At 31.4% G+C, this 21,901-nt stretch overlaps 1 protein-coding gene across 1 annotated transcript; it reads left to right on the top strand.

Annotated features, from left to right (window-relative positions):
• Positions 1 to 784: 784 nt before the first annotated feature.
• LOC111708353 (histone-lysine N-methyltransferase SETD7) lies at positions 785 to 20,909 on the top strand. Its single transcript, XM_023481687.1, has 16 exons — positions 785 to 892; positions 7,943 to 8,348; positions 8,409 to 8,456; positions 8,598 to 8,677; positions 9,004 to 9,118; positions 9,588 to 9,648; positions 9,832 to 9,925; positions 11,801 to 11,875; positions 12,981 to 13,081; positions 14,056 to 14,139; positions 17,002 to 17,151; positions 17,633 to 17,745; positions 18,535 to 18,618; positions 19,331 to 19,409; positions 19,806 to 19,871; positions 20,724 to 20,909. Exons 2-16 carry the CDS (start codon positions 7,960 to 7,962, stop codon positions 20,838 to 20,840), a joined length of 1,656 nt encoding a protein of 551 aa, XP_023337455.1. The 5' UTR covers positions 785 to 892; positions 7,943 to 7,959; the 3' UTR covers positions 20,841 to 20,909.
• The last annotated feature ends 992 nt before the right edge of the window (positions 20,910 to 21,901 follow it).

Raw genomic sequence — 21,901 nt, 5'->3', positions numbered from 1 at the left:
GAAATATAAAATAAAAGGATATCGAAATCAAAAGATTGGGATTATGAGTATCAAACTCAAAAGTTCCCAGCTATAAACAGTTTATGAAAGAAAATATATCAATAAACAACACAAAGTTTAACCAAGTTAGAACCAAATTAATGAAAAAAAAAATAAGTTTCAGCCACACCCCCCATTTAAAAATAAAAATGATCATATTGGAAGAAGAAGAATTAAGAATACTAATTAAAATTTATAGCTATTGTTCTGTAATTGATTTCTTATCCGATAGTTTTATTTGATTTGAAAAAAAAAAAATGCAATCACAAAAAGTTGAAGAGGTAGTGTAGTCAAAAGATTGAATTGAACGCGGTGTTTAATTATAGCCTGTTAATTATAAACTAATTGAGATGGACAAGAAAGAAACGACCCATGAATGTCAAAACAAATATTAAAACCATGACTGAATAAATTTAGTTCAGGCGTCGCTGAAGTCTAATGCGTTGTGACGATCTAAGTCGTATGTTCCAACTTCCTCAATTTGTATGGGCGCTGTGGGCGCTACGCTCTTCGGTATGAGACGTCTTTATCAATTTTCTCCTTATAGACGCTACAGATATGAGTAAGATTAGTAGCGATCAAAAGCGCTTTTTTATCGCATTAAGCCTATACCCCCTTTCATTTTTCGCGAACACTCCCTTTAATTAGTGCACGTGCTTTACAAATTACGTAAAGTAACCCCATGCGTTGTTATGTGACTTTTGCGACGCAGCCAAGCCTCTTTTCTTTCTTCCGTACGCTTAACTTTGCGTCAAAACAGCCTCCTTCACATATACACATCCTCCACCCACCCTCGCAATATCAACCTCAGTTAACTGTCAGCACTTAACCTTGAAACTCAGTTATTTACAAGGTAGATTAAACGATTTAATTATTCAGCGGCGGCGAGGTGGCCTCTGGTTTTAGTTTACTGAGCTGAAAACTTTAGAATGAGATATTCTTAATCCCATTTCTGTATAAAATCTTAAATGGCGCGCAAAATTTTAAATCTATCGGCTTCATATACGCGACTCTAATAATATCACTTTTCAGGATTAGAATAGTCTCGATATTATGAATTAAAGGAATTAAAGAGAGGACCACGCATTAATCTCCATATCTACTATTCTGAGTAATTATTATTAAAAAAGTTGTTTTGGAGTGTTTAGATGCATACAAAAACTTTTAAACTTAAAGATGTTTTTTTATGAAAAATGTTAAGAAAAAGGCACTGTCATTAATTAATCATTTTTCCTCCCAAAAAAAATCAGTATTTTAAGATTTGAGAATTAATAAAAAGTAAGAATAAAATGAACAATGTTGTACGTACAAAACAATAAAATTTTATTCGTGGTTTATTAGATAATACAAATATTCAATAAACATTTTTATGTTTGGTTCGAAATAGTAGATGAATTTTGTAAAAAGCAATCCATCTCCAAATAAGCTTAATAAGGGAATTTAGTTTTGTGCCTCAAACAAATATTTTTCTACTCTACACAATCTGATGGTGTAAACCTTTCATATTTCAAACTAGCCTGTTTGATCTAACAGAAGTCGACATCGGGTTGCAAAGATAAAGAAAATCAGAGTTTGTGACATAAACTCAGTTTCTTAGGAGCAATTACAGAATTTCAAAGTATAAATAGTACAGTGGAATTAAGGAACTTTTTGATTTTATTTTATAAAGTTAATGAATTATGGTGTTTGAATGGACAAAAAGTGTTCAGACGTACAAATACCTCGTATAAAGAGGATTATTTAGTCTTCAATTGAATCCAATGTTAAATTAGACAATTTGAATTCCTAGTTTTTATAAACTCAATTAAATTCCTATTTTGCTCAATTTAACCTCGAATAGTACAAACAAAAGCTTAAGGTCATCAAAATGTACAAAGCGGTCAACTTGATATCTGAATCCCTCCAGTGGGATTATAAACCACATAGATAGATATCTTAATCCCTCCAGTGGGATTGTCAACCCCTTAAATGGATATCTGAATCCCTCCAGTGGGATTATGAAGCCCCCTAGATGGATATCTGAATCCCTCCAGTGGGATTGTAAACCCCCCTAAATGGATATCTGAACCCCTCTAGTGGGATTATAACCCCCATGATTGGATGTCTGAATCCCTCCAGTGGAATTGTAAACCCCCTTGATGGATACAAAATCCCTCCAGTGGAATGATAAACTTCTGGGAAGATATCTGAATCCCTCCAGTGAGATTATAAACCGCATGAATGGATATCTGAATCCCTCCAGTGGGATTATGAAACCCCCTAGATGGATATCTGAATCCCTCCAGTGAGATTATAAACCACATAGATAGATATCTGAATCCCTCCAGTGGGATTGTCAACCCCCTTAGATGGATATCTGAATCCCTCCAGTGGGATTGTGAACCCCCCTAGATGGATATCTGAACCCCTCCAGTGGGATTATAACCCCCATGATTGGATATCTGAATCCCTCCAGTGGAATTGTAAACACCCTAGATGGATACGAAATCCCTAAAGTGGAATCATAAACCTTCTGGGAAGATATCTGAATCCCTCTAGTTGGATTTTAGAGCCCTAGGGAGACTATCTGAATCTCTCCGGTGGAATGTAAATCACACTGTGTAAAGTTTCAATTCAATAACAGTAAGTTTCTCAAACCCCTCCGGTGAAAATAACATCCCTCCGCTAGTCTCCAGTGGAGTCCATATCTTCCTACTAACTTCTTTGACGCCGTATAAAGAGGATTATTTAGTCTTCTCTTGAACCCAATGTTAGACAATTTGAATTCCTCGTTTTTATAAACTCAATTAAATTCCCATTTTGCTCAATTTAACCTCGAATAGTACAAACAAAAGCTTAAGGTCATCAAAATGTACAAAGCGGTCAACTTTATTAAATTTCATTTGATTTTGTAAGAAATGACCCCTAACCTCTTTTAAAACTTTGGACAACACTCTTTTAAAAAAAACCTAATATTTTGTTTGTTAAAAAGCATGGAAAGTAAGAGACGAATTGAAAATCATTTTCGTTTTCCTATGGTCTATTAATCACAAAGAATGTATAAAAATTAAGAAGGAACGTCTTATGACCTTTTAAAAATGAGGTCTGGTTTCTTTGTGTCTTCAAAATTGACGGAACTATTAAATATTTGAAAGATTTCGTTGTTCTTTTATAAATTAGAATATTTCTTATACCTCCGTCAATTTTTTAGGTGCAAATATTTTAAACCACATTTTAAAACTCCCTAGACTAGTAGTTTTAATTATTAACTGTTTTAACCGGAAAACTGCAAAATGACGGGAAATAACCGGGAATATACACAGTTTGGTTCATTGAACGAAATATTAAAATACTTTCTGCAGTTCGATATTGCGAAACAAAAGTGTTAGAGTTTCATACGTAATAATTTACCTTATCTTAACTACGTTGAGTCTTAATTTACCCTGTCTTAACTACATTGAGTCTTAATTTACTCTATCTTAACTACGTTGAGTCTTAATTTACCCTGTCTTAACGACATTGAGTCTTAATTTACTCTGTCTTAACTACATTGAGTCTTAATTTACCCTGTCTTAACTACATTAAGTCTTAATTTACCTTATCTTAACTACGTCGAATCTTAATTTACCCTGTCTTAACTACATTGAGTCTTAATTTACCCTGTCTTAACTACATTGAGTCTTAATTTACCCTCTCTTAACTACATTGAGTCTTAATTTACCTTGTCTTAACTACGTTGAGTCTTAATTTTCCCTGTCTTAACTACGTTGAGTCTTAATTCACCCTGTCTTAACTATATTGAGTCTTAATTTACCCTGTCTTAACTACATTGAGTCTTAATTTACCTTATCTTAACTACATTGAGTCTTAATTTACCCTGTCTTAACTACAGTGAGTCTTAATTCACCCTGTCCTAACTACATTGAGTCTTAATTTACCCTAGATTTTAACTACATTGAGTCTTAATTCACCCTGTCCTAACTACATTGAGTCTTAATTTACCCTATCTTAACTACATTGAGTCTTAATTCACCCTGTCCTAACTATATTGAGTCTTAATTCACCCTGTCCTAACTACATTGAGTCTTAATTCACCCTATCCTAACTACATTGAGTCTTAATTCACCCTGTCCTAACTGCATTGAGTCTTGATTCACCCTGTCCTAACTACATACTTTGAGTCTTTGCCACAAACTCTGATTTTATAATTACCATATATCTATTCAATACAATGTTTTAGACCTTAGATTTGTCAAACTATGAATTATATTGGATCAAATATTTTAAGTTGGAAATAGCAAAGGTTTCCATCGGATAGCAAATATATGGGGATTAGAAAAATCGTGGCAAAGACTCTATTCTTTGAATAGTTATAATGTTTTATAAATAATTAGATTAGCTGTTGTAAAAGAAAAGGGTAAATATGAGACAGAAAAAAAAACAATTTTTCAATTCCAAGATTCATTGAAAGAAAACGCATGACTGAAAAAGTGTTATTCCAGACTGCTTCGCACTATTCATTACAAACTTATTTACAAAAACAACACAAGTCTGACGTCACAATTCATTGTCAAGAATTTAAAGAGTGGGATAGCTGAAATACTTTCCATGTTGAATCACATCTCTTTCTTTATAAACAACAACACTTTTTATAAGAATCATTATTATATAATACTTGCTTATTATAAAATGAACAATATTCATTATGAATGAAATTGATTAATTTAATAAATGTTATATGGTTTTTAGAATAAATTATCTAAATTTTGACAAAATATAATATGCCATTGGGTCATGTGAGATGTCACAAAAAGGCTTAATCGGTTTTAACTTTTAGAATTTTTTGTTTGTACAAACAGACATTCAATTGTCAGATACTAGGCTTAGCGCGCTTCGCTTTGCTTTGGTTTTAACTTAAAATTTTGTTCTGTCTGCCACATTTTCCCTTCTTAAATTATCATAAAATGACAAAAAAAGAAATTGAGTCTTTGCAACATACTCTGATTTACTCATCTCTATATTTTTGCAACTAAATGTCGTAGACCTGAAATATTTCCAACTATGAATTCTATTAGATCAAATAATCAAAGTTTGAAATGTTAAATGTTTAAATCATTTAGTTGCAAAGTTAAAGGTTTTAGAAAATCAGAGTTTGTGGCTGACACTCAATTTCTTTCGGGAATGTTTCGATTTTTTCGTTGATTTTGATAAATCAAAAATCTTTTAGGGCGAATTTTATCCATTTTGATTATTAAAAAAAAAATCCCTTGGGTCATTTTTCATGTCACCGAAAAATTGGGCATAATCGGTTCAGCCGCTATGGTATAAACATACATCGAAATGTAAGATAAGCAGCAAACATGTTACTTTCACAATCACAAGAGTACCAAAGATATTCATTAAAACTCTTTATTTTCAATATGTTGGCGTAGTCGAGTTACATGTGACTTAATAGAATTAAACAAACTTCTTTCATAGAGAAGTTTGTATTCTAAATTATTGCCCCCCCCCCTCCCTCCTCTCTCCGGCCCTACCATCCCCTTTTATGTAAAACAGCAATCTGCATAAAAACCGATTAAATTGAACACATAAATTCTTTTTTTTTAATCACTAACTCTCCATTTAAAAACTGTTACCTAATCCAAGTTAATGTTACACATGTCATTAAAACAAGAAATAACATGTTTTTCACCAAAATTTTACATTTTAGTTTTTACGTCAATTTGTTTGTTTGAAAAGATTTTTGAAAAGAAATAGGATATTTGTCAGACAAAATCTTCAGTTCTTTACAACAATATTATGTAATGTAATATGTTTATTATATTTTGAGTAACTGAAAATAGTAGAATTAAAATCGGTACCTACATATTTTCGGCATGTTTGACTGTTAGTGTGTTTGCTTGTGATAATAAATCCAACAAAGCACAATTATTCTTGCATTGTTTATGTTCGTGTTAAAAAGTTCTCCCAAAAAGGGAACTGAGTTTTTACCACAAATTTTAAACTTTCTGATTCCTATATCTTTACAAATTAATGGCGCAGACCTTTCATATTTCAAACTTAGGCTACTTAATCTAACATAATTTGTAGTTTGAAATATAAAAAGATCTACGACCTCAGGTTGAAAAGCTAGATGTAAGGTTTAGAAAATCAGAGTATGTGGCAAAAACTCGATTCCTTCAGAATTCCGCCAACACAACAAGAATATCTGTTTAGGTGTACCGTGTAATTATGTCAAACATTAATCTCTTAAAATATAGAAAGGCAAACCCTCTCTGCACTCGTTTAACTGACGCATTATTAGTGTTAAAGCATATCTTCGCAGGGATTAAATTCCTGTGAAAGTTGAGCCTACCCAGACCCCAGCATATCTAGGTCTGAGCATCTTTTAACTTTTTTTAATCTGAACTTTCAAGGATGTTTAAATCAATTTCAATTTCAAAAAGTTCAATTTAACCATGTAATTACTATCATCAAATGAAAAGTTTTAAGTCTTGGATCCCCCCCCCCCGACCCCCCCCCCTCCAAAAAATCACCTTTTATTATTTATTATTAATAATCAATTTAAAGTTGTTTCTGTTTTCAAAAACAAACTTAACAGCTTTATCCGTTTGTTACCAGCATTTTAATTGGTCAAAGATATACTTTCTAAACTATCGAAATAGATACTATAGCTATACATTTAATAATTAACGTAAATTTTTGGTTGATTAATAACATTTAAATTAACTTCTATTTTTTCCGTTTTAAAAACTTTCATTTACATAAAAGACTTTGCCCAGGTCTAGGCCTATATCTAGACTATCCTGAAAAGCCCCCCGGGGATGTTTAGATAACTAATTGTTTGTAAACACAAACCTGCTGGGATTCATCTTTGAGGAATAGTTTTAATAAGAAGACGTGGCGAATGAGAAGCTCAAAAAAGAATGATCAACATCATTATAATACAAAATATCATCACCACGTCAAGATTATTATTTTCCTAAAATTTCACTTTTATAATGAAGTTCTAAGAAAAACAAGAAATTGAAAACTGTACAATCTTTTTCTAGGATTTGTTTTCCAAACTGTTCAAGGATCATTTAGGATATATATTCGCCATGAAACTATTTGCACAATACAAAATGTTGCAATGACAAACAAAATGACATTTACGTAATACGAATAGTTTCAATTTTATTACTTGTTTTTCTCTTTCATATAAACAACAATAAAAAACTCGATGATTATAACAATAATTTTAATACTTTTTAGCGGTTTAAAATCAGGCATTCTTGAACAAAAAGTTTAAAAGTAACAAATTCCTGATCTGAAAAATAAACAACTTCAAAGCAGAAATGTCTATTATTAATGAAATTTCCATAAACATTTTGAATGTGTCCAATTATACTTTCCTCAACGTTTCTCATTTATGCTATACAATGAACTCAACTGAATTCTTTCAGGGTCTATCGACACAATGTCATGTAACCCAACATTTAAGGTGGGGCATGTGACATTAATGTACATTCGTTTGAGAAAAAATTATATTCTTGGTTACTTTCAATTAAAAATTGATAATCATGGATTTTTTAAATTGACTTTATGTAGCGGATGAAATAACGCCTCTACGGTTCCTTTAAAGGGACTGTTGTATAAAGAGACTCTCCTTTTACAGACGAAAATGACCGATTTACAATGGTACCATTAAAAGCTTTGGCTGCTGAAGAATATCCATGTTTATAATTTGGAAAACTAATCATTCTCAATTGGGATTTCTCTGCTTGAGTATTTATAATGCCGGAAAATATAAAGAATTTATCAGAATTAATCACTTTTAAACCAAGAAAAACGACAATATCTTCCACACTATTGGTCAGATAAAGGTTTCAAGGAGGGTCACTTGAAGTAACACTTACTGTCCCTTTAATTAGTTATTTTCCAGGAAAAAATTGATGCAAAATGCCAACCGTTGAAGCCATCCCAACAACATCAAAATCAAAATGTCTCTCACAAGACGAAATTCTAATTGACAAGGGCAGCCAAAGAGTATCAATAGAAACTGGAGAATCAAGACGCAACTCAGATCAATCAGATTTGATCAGTGATCATAGAGCACATTCAACAAATCAAAAGAAACTTATTACACAGCTTGTAAATCACTTAAACGATTTTAGTGATAAAAGAAATTTAAATGGATATGATTATAACCAAGAAGATCAAATAACTCAATATGATCAAGAAAATCGTGAGTTCACTGAAATCACAAGCAGACAGCAGTTAAAAAATGATTTTCCTGACAAATCTGAAATATCAAAAAGCATTAAAGAATGGTTGAATGAAAAAACAAGGTATTTTGCAATAAAACAAAATAAAAATTTAAATCATAAATAATTGTATCTTTTTTTCAGCCATGGATTTCTTAGATGGGTTCAAGCTAAATATGTAGCAGAAATAAGGTAATTCAGCGAAATTCAATTGAAACATCAATGGTTTTTTTCTACCCCCAACCTCGACTGTTTTTTTACTGTTAAATGTTAGAAATAAGACTCTAACAAGCTTCAAATTCTCAATTCTCAAAATTTATTTTTATTTTACAGCTACGAAGCAGAAGAAGAACAGATTGATTTTGAAGATGGAGTAGTAAGAATATTTGACCCCTACTATGCTGTAGACTTAGGTAAAATTTAGGATATTTTTCGTTAACTTACAGATTTTTAGAATTGGGGGAATCTTCTTGGTATTGTGTACACTGAAGAGAAACTCGCGGATTTCTATTTACATTTTCTAGGATCTTCTTAAAATCTGGAGAAAATTTTTTAAAGATTTGCCCTTAGTTAATTTTCCTTTTTTTGGAGAATATAGGCTATAGCTAGTATAGTGAGTATATATAAGACAATATGACAACTTTAAATAATAAGTTGTCTAGCTTTCGATGATATAGCCAGCAAAGAGGGTAAATGTGGACAATATGACCACTTTAAATCATAATTGTTCTTGGTTTAGATGATATAGCTAGTATAGAGGGTAAGCTGGATAAAAAAGGGTATCCTCTGAACAGAGCTAGTGTTACAACACACTCTGGAGATACTTTAATAGGAATCTGGAGAAACGGAACCAGGTATTGAAAACCGGAAATTTAAGCAGAGCAGCAGAGCCAGGAAAGGAAATTCCCTAATTTTATCGCTTTTTAAGATAGATAAAGCACACACAAGAGGTTTCTCATTGCTGCTTTTTTAGACTTTTAAAAGTTATTTTTGTGAAACAGACCTCCATATATATAAAATTGTAATCTTTGTTTGTTGGTTTGGATATCCGATCATAACTTAGGAACCCTTTGACCGATTTGCCTTACATTTTGATTGGGGAACTCGGGAGACCCACTTAAATGTTCTTAGCTTGGTTTTGAGAAGTTGAGTAAATTCCCTTTTTTTGGAAAAAATGGCTAAAATCGTAATTTACGACCAAGCATGAGTAAACGGAGGGTGTAACTAGAAGTATCCTAGGCAACGCTGGGTTCTCAAGCTAGTCTAATCATGAAAGTCGTCTTTGTACACTCATAATTTGAGGTTAACTCTGTACTTTATCAGATGTGGGAATGGAAAATCTCTTGGTGAGAATATGGCTAAATATGGATTGGAACTAGTTCAGGTATTTAGGATGTTTTGGGTCTTCAAAATTAAAACAATGATGTTAACAAACCTTTTTCGAATCAGTGCTTAGGATCCTATTAATGGTTTGGATCCAACGGATCCGGATCCTCTATTAATGGTTTGGATCCAACGGATCCGGATCCTAAGCACAAAGGAAAATCTAATAAGCACAAAATTTCAGGGTCCATACGGAAATGGGATTCTACATGGTTTCGGAAGGGGCAAGCTGAATACTGGACATTGTTTTGAAGGATTTTTCAATAACGGATATTTAGGTAAGATTTATCCTTAAATAGGCTATTTTAATGTGAAACAAGCGATTTTGATAAGAGGATAATAATAATAAATATTTACAACTACGTACAGTACGCGAAGTTAAGAGAATTTCAATTTACCCAGGGTTCTCAAGACCAATACCAGGCAATTTAAAGCAATTTAAGCCCCAGCTTGGTTATGTAATATTTTAATTTCCCAAAATTCGACAAAAAAAACTTTTGAGATAAAACAAAGGGTTTCCAGCGAAAAAGAAAAATTGTTTCGCGAAAATTTCGCATTCTTGCCGAAAAACAAAATTTTCACTTTTTTCGCGTAATTTTGCTTGAATCTGTTTCGCCAAAAATTCAGAATTGCGAAAATTTAGCAAAAAAAAACCGAAAGTTTCTCAAAAAAAGCGAAAATTTCGTGAAAAAATACGGAATTTAATAAAATGTTAAATTTTTGCGAAAAAAATGTTCGCGAAATGCGAAATTTTCGTGATATTTCCCACTTTTCGCTTAATTCATTTTCGAAAATTTCGCAAAATAATGTATCATACTTTAGCGCATAATTGAATAAAAAATCATCCTTATTTGTTACCACATTGTATTTTATAGTTTACTCCCAGCTGCACACAGTTTAAACTACTTACTTCTAGCCGCATAATTAATTAGGAACCTCTAAACATATCTTAAAAGATAAAACAGAAATTCAAAAAAATTGCAAATGCATTTTCTGCTTCAATTTAGATAAGTTTATTTGCAATTTAAAGAAGATGACCGGGCGGCTGCGGTGTTTTAGAACTTGACGTTTACAGCTTGAGTATAATTTATCTAACTCCTACTGCCACGTGCACACAATTCATACATCCCTCATGGCAAAACAATGAATCAAATGAATCCCACGAAGCATGACAGTAGCAAGAAAATCTGAAGGTCGTCTTTGATCTTTAAAATAATTTGCGGCATATATTCATAAAACTGAACCGAAAACTAAAAACCATCCAAAAATACCCAAGGTCATGGCATTTCCAAAATTCAGATTTCGTTAATGGCAGACCACATTTTGGAATTCCCAAAACTAGTAGAATGTAATGAATAAATTCAAAGTTTAAAAAGTTAATTTTAATTTTAAGAATGTAATGAATAAATTCAAAGTTTAAAAAGTTAATTCTAAGTCGTCTTGCTACTGTCATGTTTGGTGGGACACCCTGTATTTGTTTTAATTTCAACCGCTTGTTTTATACAACACATATATAACAAAATATCAAACGTTGTTTGTTTTTTAAACGTTTTAGAATTTTGGACTTTCAAAATGCAAAACCAAAAACTGAACATTTCAAAAACTGTTTTAAGTAAAGAGTTTGCTTTTGTTTTGCTAAATTTTTACATTATTGAGAATTAATGAGAAAAAATCAGGGTCAAAATTTGGTTTAGCTAAATAAAGGCAAATTTTTTGATAAAACAGTTCTGAAACTCATCACATTTTTCTGAATTGCTTTTCAGTCAAAAATTCGTTAAACTTTGAAACGAAGCAAGTTAGTTCTTAAATGTGTAATTGACTTTTTTAAATCTATAAAATAACGAGGCTTTTCTTCGTGTCTATTTATTTTTAAGCAATTTTAGATTAAAACTCTAAAAGTCGGGATATTAAATCGTTCTTAAATTTCAACGGTTTTTTTCTTTTTAAATTCTCAAAAAAAATTAATTTCGACATTTTTTCTAGGTAAAATTGTTCAAATTCGGCCAGTCTTTGGGCAGGTTATTTGAGTTGGATCAAAAATGTTGGGCTCTAGCCTCTATCCTATCAGCCGCTCTTACTCTTATGAGATCCAAAGTCAAGTCAAGCCAAGTATATATTTAAAAGTTCCAAGGTTAATTTTTGTTATTGTTTAGAGGGCCCAGTTGTTGGGGTTCCAGAACCTCAATCTTTCTTACAAGCACACCAGGAGCATAATCTTCAAACAAAAGGTATTTTCTTTTAAAAACTAAAAGTGTTGCAAAATGTTTTTAATTCAAAGAAAGGAGGTGTTGAATTTTATGCGTAAAAGTGGAGTAGACATTTGTTTTGAGTTTAATGCATTTTAGCAAGGTGTAATATATATAAAGCCGTTAGGTAGGGGAATAGAATTTACATACATTTTACTTTGAAGATAAAGAGAGCAATAAGGAAAATCGTAACATCAAAAATACTAAATGTTCGGCGAAAAAATTAACGAAACTTGACCTTNCCCCCCCCAACATCTTTTTCATATAAAAAATTGCTTTAAAGACACTTGGCTAATGGATATAACCTTTTTCTTAAATTGGAACATGAGACGTAATTTTACACAACAAGTGTACCCTTATAAAAACCGTTATCTGATCAATAATATGGAAAATATATATTACCGTTTTTCTAAATTCAAAAGTGTTTCTTTCTGATAATTCCTATTTGTTTTCCTACAGCATAGATGCGCAAGTCATGTTTGTGCAGAGAATCACCAATGGAAGATAATTAGTTTTCAAACATTGATACAAAATTCATACTTGTCCATACAAAGCCTTTGAGAGTACCGTTGTGAATCGGACATTGACATGTTTGCATGGAGGGTTACTTGAAATTAACCTTAGGTCCCTTAAAGGTCTGATTAGAGGGCACCACAGCTCAGGCGCGTAGTGGAGGTTTAGCCTAGGGGGGTGCACCTTTTTTTGTGCACCCCCCTAAAAAACCTGTATTAAATAAAAAATACAGTTTAAAATCTAAATAAATCTACCTGAAGGCTGACAATTAGTCATCTTACCACAATTACCAATCTTTTTAATTGAAACCCCGCGAAAAAAATATTGTAAATAAAATTATGGTACAAGAAAGAATTTGAGAAATAATCATAAAATGGACAAATTGTGACATTGTCGATTGATAAGAAAAGTAAAAAAAAAGTTTACTGTTTAATAAATTAGAGCCTGCCTCTGGCTCTATGGGGGGCCTAGGGGGTGCATGTCTAGTGGGCACAGGGGTACAGGCCCCCCCCCTCCACTACGCGCCTGCCACAGCTTCATTATAACTTTTTGGTCTGATTTATTTCTCTTCCAGATTTTGAATACTTGTCACACAGAATCAGTAACTTCAAAAAAGGTCTTCCTTCGGGATATGCTTGGCAAGAACTGCTCGGAGGAGGATGGATTCATGGACAGGTACAGTGAAAGGATTGGTCATATATATGCTCTTGTACACTCCTCCTGAAGGGACTGAAATTTCACGTGACCCTCCATGCAAGAAGATGACAAGGCCCTATACAAAGGTACCGTTGTGAATCGGGCATGGCTATCTTTGCATTGAGACTGGAGGGTTACTTAAAATTACGCTTACAGTCGCTTTAAATCTTCTTTTTTTTTCTCTCGAAGAATTTTTACAGAACTTCACAAAAACATGTTCTTAACCTGGGATTGTAATTTATGTACACGAGAACTAACTACAGCTTTTTTAACCACCTAGCTCTTTATCAATATGAACCAGAGCCTTGAGAGGTGGTTATATTTCGCAGCACGAGATAAAATGTAAAAGTAGCCGAACTTATACTTCTCTCGTGTGATATTCTAAATTCAAAGAAAAAAAATAGAAAGACGCCATTTTAGAATTACTTAAGTGTATTTGATGTTGTTACAAAGCAAATAGATTTGCTATAGAAAATTATGGTGGTAAGCGATTATATTAGTTTAAGGAAGGCGACTTTTATTAAAGTTTTAATGCTTAAGAAGCTTATTTAGATTTAAAAGTTTACAAGTAATTAAGGAGACGCTTTTTAAATTGACAGCTTCTCTTTGTTCTCGTTTTTTATGCTTAAAAGCTTGATATTAGTCAAAATTGAAAAATAAAGTCGTCTTCATTTTATCAATGTAATCACCTACCACCGTATTCAATCACTAATTTAGTCAAATGGGTCTGTTTACACTGCACAATTTCTGTGTTTTATGTTCATCGGTCTTTTTAAAGCTATAACTTGATTTTTATAGTCATCTATCTATTTCAGAGTTTTTCTATAGTATTAGATACAAGGTTTTCTATAGTATTAGATACAAGGTTTTTTATATTATTAGATACAGGGTTTTCTATAGTATTAGATACAAGGTTTTCTCACGTAAATATCTTAACAATCCCTTTATACCAGGTTGACCGCAAGGGTGAGCTAACAGGGGATAATATCCTTTACCTGTATCCAGATTTCTTTACCTGTCTTGTTGGAAAATTTAAGGTAAATTTGAAAATTTAAAAATATTAAAAGTAAAGGGGTAAACGCATTTGTTGAAAGTTTTAGAATGAGTTAAGGTGTAATTTCAATGTAAATACAGGGTGTTCCACGAAACATGACAGTTGGTAAATAGTTTTGAATGTCATCTTCCATACACTGTATTAGCTATTAAAGGCTGTTTGCAGTTTATTTCATTTAACAAATCTTTTGCTCAAATATTTTTTACTTTAAAATTAATTTTACTATAATATGACGCCTATATAATATTTTTATTATTGTCTTTGGTATTAAACAAGTTAACAAATTATGGAAGAAGACATTTTAAACTGTTTACCAGCTGTCATGTTTCGTGGAACACCCTGTAGCAGAATCAAACGGAATCCTTCAATCCTTCCTCCAAGCGGAAATTAGTTAGGCTTGGTTTTCTATATTAGAGTGATAAGTTTAATTAGTGGTTCTCCATAAAAGAAACTTAAGGATTTATGCAGCAGAGACAACGAAGGAACTTGAGAGAAATTTTACTACTTCAAGACAGAGAAAACAACGATGCCTTATTGATTGCTTATCCAATAAAGAGTTAAAATGGGAACTGCTATGATTCAGGCATGTCACTTTCTACTAATGGAAGATTAAAATGGGAACTGCTATGATTCAGGCATGTCACGTTCTACTAATGGAAGGTTAAAATGGGAACTGCTATGATTCAGGCATGTTACTTTCTACTAATGGAAGATTAAAATGGGAACTGCTATGATTCAGGCATGTCGCGTTCTACTAATGGAAGGTTAAAATGGGAACTGCTATGATTCAGGCATGTCACGTTCTACTAATGGAAGGTTAAATGGGAACTGCTATGCTTCAGGCATTCCACCTTCTACTAATGGAAGGTTAAAATGGGAACTGCTATGATTCAGGCATTCCACGTTCTACTAATGGAAGGTTTAAATGGGAACTGCTATGCTTCAGGCATTCCACCTTCTACTAATGGAAGGTTAAATGGGAACTGCTATGATTCAGGCATGTCACGTTCTACTAATGGAAAGTTAAAATGACTTCTATCGTTTACTATATCTTTAAGTTTAAATAAGTGTCTTTATAAAGATTAAAGTTGTTCAATGGCCTATGTGTTTTATGTGTACGCTTTTTTAAAAATGAAAATAACTATTAACAACGAAGAAAGTAGTGTCATTGTAGAAATGAAATGTGTTTCAAAGACCCAATTATGTATTATTTATACTCTTTTAAAGGTTTTAAAAAGCTCTGTAAAAAGCAGTGTCATTTTAGAAATGAAATGTTTTTTTCAATGAACCATGTATTTTATGTGTACGCTTTAGAAAAGAATGCATAAAGCTTTTAGCAACGAAAACGCCTTAAGTTTTTTGAAAAATGTTGTAGTGCTTTGACCCATAACTCAAGTATTTTTAACTCATTTATCATTTCAGCTAGAAATCGCGGGCAATAGAATGTCCTAAAATGTGCACACTATAAAGAAAAACATTCATAACGAAGAATAATCCAAAATACTTAATTTGTCCATATTAACTTTGAGATCTATATCGTGTATTAGTTTTCATGGTAAATTAGGGGGAAAATATCCTACTATTTTGTGTTTTACGATAATAATAATAATAATAATAATAATAATAATGATAATAATAATAATAATAATAGTAATAATAATAATAATAATAATAATAATTATAATAATAATTATATATATATGTATATATTTATATGTAGATAATAACATATATAATATGTATATATATATATATATATTATATACGCATTTTCTGTAAACTCACTCTGATTTAACAATTCGGTCCTTGTCCCAGCAAATTGTCACTTCCTAAATTGACCACTTAAAAATATATTTTTATTTTTTACTGTTTTATACTTTTTGTCAGCGGAGGCAAAAATATTAAAGGAAAAATGTTGTAATTTTAAAGATTGTTGACAAAAGTACAATACTTGAAGAATATGTACAAAGTGTACGTCATTAGTTGTAGAAATATCAAAATATATATTCTCTGTATGCTTTCTATGCATTTAACAGTTCTCAAGAAGGCTAATATTCAAAAACTAGGAGGTCAAATGTTCTTGCAAAATATGACAAAAGTAATCTGAAAGAATTTAAGAAATGTAAAAAAGAGTCGTGAGTTAGTGATGGCTATTACCGTTCTGTCAGATCATTTTTAACTATCATTTTCAAATATATACTGGTATTTGCGGATTGCTGCACCTCTGATTAGCAAAAAGTAACAAGAAAATCTTAGGAAATAGCAAATATTATGGATTGTTTTGAACTATTGATTAATTCACCTAAAATAGATAATCGCTAAAAATTGCACTTAGTTCTTTTGTGAACATTTTCTCTTTGTATATATTGTAAAACAAAATAAAATGGCGGATTTAAAAAAAAACGTGGATTTTTAAAATTTAATGAAAATCTAATTTTGATAGAGGCTAATATTTGAAATTTAAAACATCCAAAAACCTTTCTTGGCGTCATGTTAGGTCCCACAAAAAAATTGGGTCTGATCGGTTCAGCCGTTTTGACGTTTATTGGATACAAACATACAGACACCCAGACAAGCAAAGTATATATATAATAGATAACCTTCTTAGTTTAGAGACAGCATTGCTATATAAAAAACTGTAAAATATTTTGCCTTAAAATACACGTGACCCTCCATTCTAAGCGTTAACTTCTTTATCCACAACGGTAGTCTTTAATATAGAAACATACCTAATCAGACAACTCTCTTAAGGATACTGTTGTGAATCGGGCATTGAAATCTCTGCATGGAGGGTCAATAGAAATTACGCTAACAGTCCCTTTAATTAACCGATTTCTTTATTTAGAAAGGAGTGATGTTGGAAGCCCGGCTGTCCTATATAGAATCACTGGGTTGGGAGAATGAGATCATGTTTGTTGAAGCACACTATCCTCTACTCACAGATCATGTTTATAAATACAGTCCTTCTTCATCTCATGGATTCACAGTTGACACGGTGAGTAAAAAAAACGATTAAAAATGGTGTCAGGTGTTTTCCCGAGAGACAATTTTGCAACTGGCAAGTGGCAACCTCCGAAAGGTCAGGTTAGGTCATCTGAGCCACCACAGGTTGCAAATGGGGCAGAGTGTTGCGGCTAGAACAGGCTAGGGGGTCGAGCGCTGCAGCTAGAACAATCTTGGTAAGTTGGTGTACGGGAAATTGCACATCTGGGAAGTTGCCACTTGGGAAAATACTCTTGGGAAGTTGCTGCCTGGACAAATTGTTTTTGGACAGCCATTCAAAATTTCTCAGGCTTTACGGAAAGAAAGACGCAGTTGAACCAGGGCCGGGGCTGAATTTAGAGAATTTGAGCCGCGTCTCAAATTTGAGATGCTGCTGCGTAGTTCAACTTAGTCTAAACAGATCAACTATGTCTTGCTATCCATCAAATCTGGTCTAAGAATACTTTTTGAATTTGATAATCTTTGCTGTTTAGCTTGTACCTGATCCATATGAGAGTATGAGGACTGAGGTTAGAAGATCCTCTATACTAGGAGCAGGAGAAGGATTGTTTGCTACCAGGGATATTCTACAAGGAGATATAGTCAGGTAAACCCTCTACACTAGGATATATAGTCAGGTAGATCTTCTCTACAAGGAGATATAGTCAGGTAGATCCTCTAATATAGTCAGGTAGATCCTCTACACTAGGAGATATAGTCAGGTAGATCTTCTATACAAGGAGATATAGTCAGGTAGATCCTCTATACAAGGAGATATAGTCAGGTAGATCCTCTATACAAGGAGATATAGTCAGGTAGATCCTCTCTACAAGGAGATAAAGTCAGGAAGATCCTCTATACAAGGAGATATAGTCAGGTAGATCCTCTATACAAGGAGATATAGTCAGGTAGATCTTCTCTACAAGGAGATATAGCCTGATAGATCCTCTATACAAGGAGATAAAGTCAGGTAGATCCTCTACACTAAGAGATATAGTCAGGTAGATCTTCTCTACAAGGAGATATAGTCAGGTAGATCCTCTATACAAGGAGATATAGTCAGGTAGATCTTCTCTACAAGGAGATATAGTCAGGTAGATCTTTTCTACAAGGAGATAAAGTCAGGTAGATCCATACAAGGAGATAAAGTCAGGTAAAACCTCTATACCAAGATATATAGGCTGGTAAATCCTCTAAACTATTCAAACCCAATTCTCTATTTTAAAGATATTTATTGACAATAAAAAATATGGTTTAAAACCCCATGGAATGCAACCAAAATTGGCTTTTCTTACGTTCAATGTTTAACAATAAAACTAGGTCGCAAAGTTATGCAAGTAATGTCCCTAAATGCACTCTTAATCAATGATTAAGAGTAAATATGATTTTTGTTAAGTTTCTACCATGGACTGAGATACCCAGCTCGAACTCCGTGTAAAAACAAAAACTATGATTATCAAATATTCTTAGATTGGGTCAGGTCAGATCATTTTCTATTTAATTTATCTAATTCTTTTTATGAAATTAAGTTCAATCAAAAATACTATTCTTTGAGCAAAATGTTTCTCCACGGAAAATATCATCTTTAAAGTAAAAACCGAAAATCTTTTCGTAAAAACATTTCCAAAATTCATTAATAGTCTTTTGATCAAAATTGCTTTAATTTCAGTAAAATTGTTTTTCTTTTAGTAAAATTATTATTATTTCAGTAAAATTGTTATTCTTTCAGTAAAATTGTTATCCTTTCAGTAAAATTGTTATCCTTTCAGTAAAATTGTTATCTTTTCAGTAAAATTGTTATCATTTCAGTTAAATTGTTATCCTTTCAGTTAAATTGTTATCCTTTCAGTAAAATTGTTATCCTTTCTATAAAATTGTTATACTTTAAGTAAAATTGTTATCCTTTCAGTTAAATTGTTATCCTTTCAGTAAAATTGTTTTCCTTTCAGTTAAATTGTTATCCTTTCAGTAAATTGTTATCCTATCAGTAAAATTGCTATCCTATCAGTAAAATTGTTATCCTTTCAGTAAATTGTTATCTTATCAGTAAATTATAATCCTTTTAGTAAAATGTTATTTTTTCATTAAAAAAGTTATACCAACAGTAAAATTTGTTTAAACCTCTGAAACTTTTTTTCTTTCTTTCTATTTCTCAGTTTACATATAAAAGATTTTCTATTTTAATATTTCAGAGCTCCTGACTCCGATTATCTTGATATACCACAGGAGTTTACTAGCACACACACATACAGAGCATCACTTGGACATAAGGTAAAAATAGGGAAAAAAACTTTATAAAAATTTGAATGTTTTAATAAATCGAAAAATTTCATAATTTTACTTTATCATTTAAAACTCTTCATTCAACTGTTTTCTCATGTTAATATTGACCGTATTGATGGCAAACTGTAGCTTTTAAAAATCAAATTAATATTTTAGAAATTTACAACATAAAAACCCTCACATTTTGAAAAACAATTTGCTTTCTTGAAAAAAACCTAGGGCTTTCGCTTTTCATAGATGTTTCGATAACAAATATGTTTCTTTTCTAGTTTTTTTTTTACAGAATGTCTAAAAAGATGCTTAAACCTTGAGCAAAGAGCTTTTTAAGTTTTGCAATTTTTTATTAAAAATAATATATTATTTAGTTTTTCATTTTATTTTCAGATCAATCACAGTTTCCACTCGAACTGTGAGTTTATCAAATTTTTTCATCCATCTTTTGGGTCCCAGGTAAATCATATATCCACAGGTAAATCATATATCCACAGGTAAATCATATATCCACAGGTAAATCATATATCCACAGGTAAATCATATATCCACAGGTAAATCCTTCATTTCAAAGATTTACTTTGAAATGTTTAACGCTGTTAATCCAATCAAAAGTTTTAACCTCCTCCGTGGTCCTTTTTTAAATTTTTTTTATCCTACTGCATCATTGGTTATAGTATTATTATTAGAAAAACTTAAACTGATGGTAAGTAACACTGAATGCAAAGAAGGCAATGGCCGATTCACATTTGTATGTTTATAATTTTGGTGGTTGGTTCCTCTACAAAAGTGACTCGCAAATTTCTATTAAAAAAACATATAGAACTGAACACTCAGAAACCTAGAAAAACGACAATATCTTCTATATTTTTGATGAGATAAAGATTTCAACAGTATCGTTATTAATCAGGCATTGACATCTTTGTATAGATACTCACTGCAAAATTACGCTAAACATTTTAATCAATTCTTAAAATAACAAAAAATTTAGAAAAGTAAACTTCTGATTCCCAGCAGTACCATTTATCATAGACGTGAGTAAAATTAACTTAATCCTCTTTATTTTCTTGAATCTATAAATTTAATCGATTTTGTTCAATATCTATACCCCGCCTGAACCTGAATCATATTGTACAGAGAATTGCTGTAATAAAAATCATTAATATACAAAAATAAAATAAAAAAATATCTCCCTCATTTGTTCTCAGACACAGATAAAGGGTTCGATCATGAAGCTGACCTGAACAGTGACACTTTAATTTATGTTAAATAGATCTCCATTCTAGGCCCATAAAAAGGTACAATTTTCAGGTGTTAGGCGTGAGAGCATTAAAAGATATTACAACTGGAGAAGAGTTTACTGTTAACTACAAGTATGATGTCAAGGACTCACCAGAATGGTTTCAGCAGTTGTATTTAGATATCTGATAGATATATCTATGATATCTGATATATACCTAGATATCTGATATATATGTTTAGGTATATGCCATATATATATATATGTATAGATATTAAATAGATATACCTAGATATCTGATAGATATATCTAGATATTTGATAGATATATCTAGACATCTGATTGATATATTAAGATTTCTGGTTGATAAGCAAACCTAGACGTCTGATAGATTTACCTAGATTTATAGTAGTTATACCTAAATTTATGATAGTTCTACCTAAATTTTTTACAGTTCTACCAAAATCGATAGTTATGCCTAAATTTATGATAATTATACCAAAATTGAAAGTTATGCCTAAATTTATGATAATTATACCAAAATTGATAGTTATGCCTAAATTTATGAGAGTTATGCCTAAATTTATGAGAGTTATGCCTAAGTTTATGATAGCTATATATTTTACCTTCTTTAAATTGTAGAATTAGTTACAAGTTTACTTTTGTTAAGCCATGTAATTGCTTTAAAAATTGTATTAAAAATTGTATTAACTTTAATACACAGAAACCATTAATTTTACCGACGAAAAATTATTCATATAAATGATTTTGTTAAAATTTAAAACAACTTTTTTTTTCATTAAATTAACTAAAATAAAATAAACTAATGTAACAAAATAAAAATGATTTTTATACAAAATTTTAATAAATTAAAAACAATTAAATTGAAAAAAGTTGCAATTTAGTTTTGTATTTATTTAACAGTAAGCATTTTCTAATGATGTAAGAAAAAGTATGAATATTAATTATCTTGTTTAATTAATAACTAAAATATCTTTTTTTTGTAATTAAATTAAATTTTTATCTAATAAATTCTAAAACTTTATTAATTTGTTTTTTAGACAACGATATTGATTTTTTGTTAAATCTGACAATATATTTACTGATTTATCCTTCATCTGACAATATATTTACTGATTTATCCTTCATCTGACAATATATTTACTGATTTATCCTTCATCTGACAATATATTTACTGATTTATCCTTCATCTGACAATATATTTACTGATTTATCCTTCATCTGACAA

This window comes from Eurytemora carolleeae, unplaced genomic scaffold, assembly GCF_000591075.1.
Source record: "Eurytemora carolleeae unplaced genomic scaffold, Eaff_2.0 scaffold642, whole genome shotgun sequence".
Lineage (NCBI taxonomy): Eukaryota > Metazoa > Arthropoda > Copepoda > Calanoida > Temoridae > Eurytemora > Eurytemora carolleeae.
Note: the sequence above shows the minus strand (reverse complement) of the source record. Positions and strands in the feature narration are given on the sequence as shown.

Bases quoted from the DNA above. Each gene is read 5' to 3' on its own strand.
- LOC111708353 (XM_023481687.1), top strand. From the start codon at position 7,960: ATGCCAACCGTTGAAGCCATCCCAACAACATCAAAATCAAAATGTCTC. The intron at 13,082-14,055 runs GTACAGTGAAAG...CCTTTATACCAG, and splicing joins GAGGATGGATTCATGGACAG to GTTGACCGCAAGGGTGAGCT. The intron at 19,872-20,723 runs GTAAATCATATA...TACAATTTTCAG, and splicing joins ATCCATCTTTTGGGTCCCAG to GTGTTAGGCGTGAGAGCATT.